The following is a 3,086-nucleotide window of genomic DNA, read 5'->3' on the forward strand; positions in this document are numbered from 1 at the left end:
AACAGCAGAGAGCAGGTGTATCTGCAGATGAACAGCTTGAAGCCTGAGGACTCTGCTGTTTATTATTGTGCTCGATACACAGTGACACAAGAAGCTGAAACACTGAACAAAAACCCAACATGTCAAGTCAGACTAACTACCTGCCTTTGCTTTTTATCAATGCCAACAACACAAAACACCAAGAACAAATATACTTGTTTAAATATTAAGAATACTTTATGACAAATGTATGATGAAAGGGCAATTAATTCTTCCAAATGCAAATTATGCAGTTTTTATTAAATAATTTTGACAAAACCACTGTGAGAAAAATAATAAAGTTAATAATAAAATCAAGGAACTTTATGTCATTTTCAATTGAAATAAGATGGATTAATTGACCCTCCCTCTGTGTGATGCAAGTCTGTGTTCAGTCCAGAGTACTTCTGTCCTGCTGGCTGATCTTCTTCATGTGGACCATCAGAAGTCTCACCTCCAGCTTCAGGATGATGAACACACTCAGTCTTCTGCTGCTCTCTCTCTCTGACCTGTACGCTCTTTACTTTCTTTGCATTAAAGCTCTTGCTTTACACATCTGTCATTCTTAGAAAAAAAAAGTGACATGATTTTTTTCACGTCTTCTGTGTTTTTTGCTTCTTTCTCCGTGTTATGTTGCTCAGTTTGGAGTCCATTCCTGCCAGTCCAGTGGTGAGAATGTCTAGGGACACTGAGTCTGTTCTGTAGAAGAAGCCTTAGTTCGCCAGTTCAACTCCCTGGAATGACAACTACAAAATTTGTATGTGAAACATCTACACCTGCCTCCGCCCTGATTTTCCCCACTCTGGGCCCTTGAGCAAGGCCCTTAACTCCCACCATCTTCTCCCCCACCACCATAGATGGCAGCTCTCTGCTCCACAACGAGGCTGTGGTAGCTCGGTGGTCTGTGGTTGTGTCAGGAAGGGCATCGGGCGTAGAAACTAATTCCTAACTTTGTGCGAGTTAGTTCACTGAAGAAGGGAGCAGCCTAAAAAAATAAACAAATACATACAATAATAATTATATATATATATATATATATATATATATATATATATATATATATATATACTAACATGCTCAGGTTGGAGTGGAGTCTATTCAGTTCTATGTTGTTGATTGGTCAGAAATTATTGATTGAGTTGCATCAATTATGGACTACATTAGAATAAAAAAAAATTCTAACATGATAATTTTTGAAACTGTGCTGAAATTTGTATTGATGACATAAATGTCACTTTTGACTAAAATGTTAGTTTTTCTCTATAAGAGGCACCATCTTTATGCAAATCAAACTCCCTCACAGTGAATATAACCTCTTGATGTCATGCTGATGGGTTTAACAAAAAGGAGAAGCTTCCATCAGATCCTCTTCATCACTATCATGTTGTCTGTAGCTGTGCTGCTGCTGCTGCTGGCTGCTGGATCCAATGAGTCACTGAGACACTGACAGAATGATCCAACCACACTGACTCTTTACTGGTATGATTGATTTATGTTTAATGTTTTCCTCCTCAGGTGTAAAGTGTGAACAGCTGACTCAGACAGCCTCTATAACTCTGCAGCCAGGTCAACGTCTGACCATCAGCTGTCAGGTCTCTTATTCTCTGAGCGGCTACTACACAGCTTGGATCAGACAGCCTGCAGGGAAAGGACTGGAGTGGATCGGGATGAAACACACCAGAGCTTCATATTACAAAGATTCACTGAAGAACAAGTTCAGTATTGACTTGGTCACTTCCAGTTCAACAGTGACTCTGAATGGACAGAACATGCAGCCTGAAGACTCTGCTGTGTATTTCTGTGCAAGATACCCACAGAGACACAAACCATCTGCAGACCTGCACAAAAACCCCTCAGAGCCCAAAGACTAGTAACATGAAGTGAACAAGGGGGAGCCCTCACACCACAAATGATAAAACTAAAACACTGACACTGAGCTGATCATTTGGTTCATTAAATACTAATATATAAACCAATATGTACATGGTCCTGTTTTTAGTTTTCTAAATCGCCTTATAATCTAGTTTTTTTTTTTTTTTGTACTATTCCTCTTGATTGTCCCTTTGGTTGCTATTTTGTTTTGATTTGTAAAAAGAAAAAAAGAGAGAAACTTAAATTTGTATGCCTATGCCTATTTTTATGACTGTCTATTGTTGTTGTTGTTGTTGTTGTTGTCCACTGTTGTCATCACGCTTTGTTAAAATCAGGTCTCTCTTGTGAATGAGTCCCCGAGGTTCAATGGGATTAACCTGTCTAAATAAAGGTTGAATGTATATTCATAATAGGATACAAAATCAATTATGTTACAACTAAATACATTTGTCCCTCATTACTTCGCGGTTCGTTTATCGTGGAGTCGTTTTTTCAAAATAAGATTGGACATGACAGACAACTGGCTGATTGATGGATGATCCGCACGATCGGCATGGCATTTTTATTTAAAATTCATTGTTTTAAATTATTTAGCACCTACTGCACATTTGTGCAGCCCAGAGCTGCATAAAAAGCTTCCACCTGCAGCTGATCAGCTGTTCACCGTGCAGAGCGGAGAAGTGGGCGTGGCCACGAAAGCTTCCAGGTGGCAAAGTGCAGAGGAGGCAGAGAGCTGAAATCATGACATCCTGTGCTCTTTTAGAGCTTTAGAGTTTAGAAACAATGTTTGGAATATTACAAGAGTGTGTGAAGGGTTTAAAACTATTCTTACTTCGCGGTTTTTCACTTATCGTGGGTCTTTGGGGTACAGATCCCCCGTGACAAACGAGGGACTATTGTATTTTTAAAGACTCAAAACATTCATATTTACCTAATGGCAAAAGCATAATCAAATAAAGACAAAAACCTATGTTTCGTAGCTGAACGTTTGGTATGATTAGTGAGGAGGAGTCAATGCAAATACTCGTAGCTTTGGTCTCTTCATATTTGTAGCAGAGCAAAGTTTCATGGAGTCAGTCTGAAGCTGCTGACAGAACCACAGCAATGACTTTAACAATGATCTCACCTGCTTGTTTTGTCAGTTTGCTCGTCCTGTTTTGTACCTTGGCTGGTAAGAATACAAGAATGTTTGTGGG

General features: G+C 39.2%; 1 protein-coding gene across 1 annotated transcript in view; it reads left to right on the top strand.

Annotated features, from left to right (window-relative positions):
* Nucleotides 1–3,086, top strand: part of LOC119421127 (immunoglobulin mu heavy chain) — a 159,107-nt gene that overhangs the window by 41,546 nt on the left and 114,475 nt on the right. The window contains exon 2 of the mRNA XM_037688520.1: nt 1,534–1,830. Coding sequence (XP_037544448.1) covers nt 1,534–1,830 — 297 coding nt within the window. The remainder of the gene's footprint in view (nt 1–1,533; nt 1,831–3,086) is intronic.

Source organism: Nematolebias whitei, chromosome 15, assembly GCF_014905685.2.
Source record: "Nematolebias whitei isolate Nwh7 chromosome 15, NemWhi1, whole genome shotgun sequence".
Taxonomy (NCBI): domain Eukaryota; kingdom Metazoa; phylum Chordata; class Actinopteri; order Cyprinodontiformes; family Rivulidae; genus Nematolebias; species Nematolebias whitei.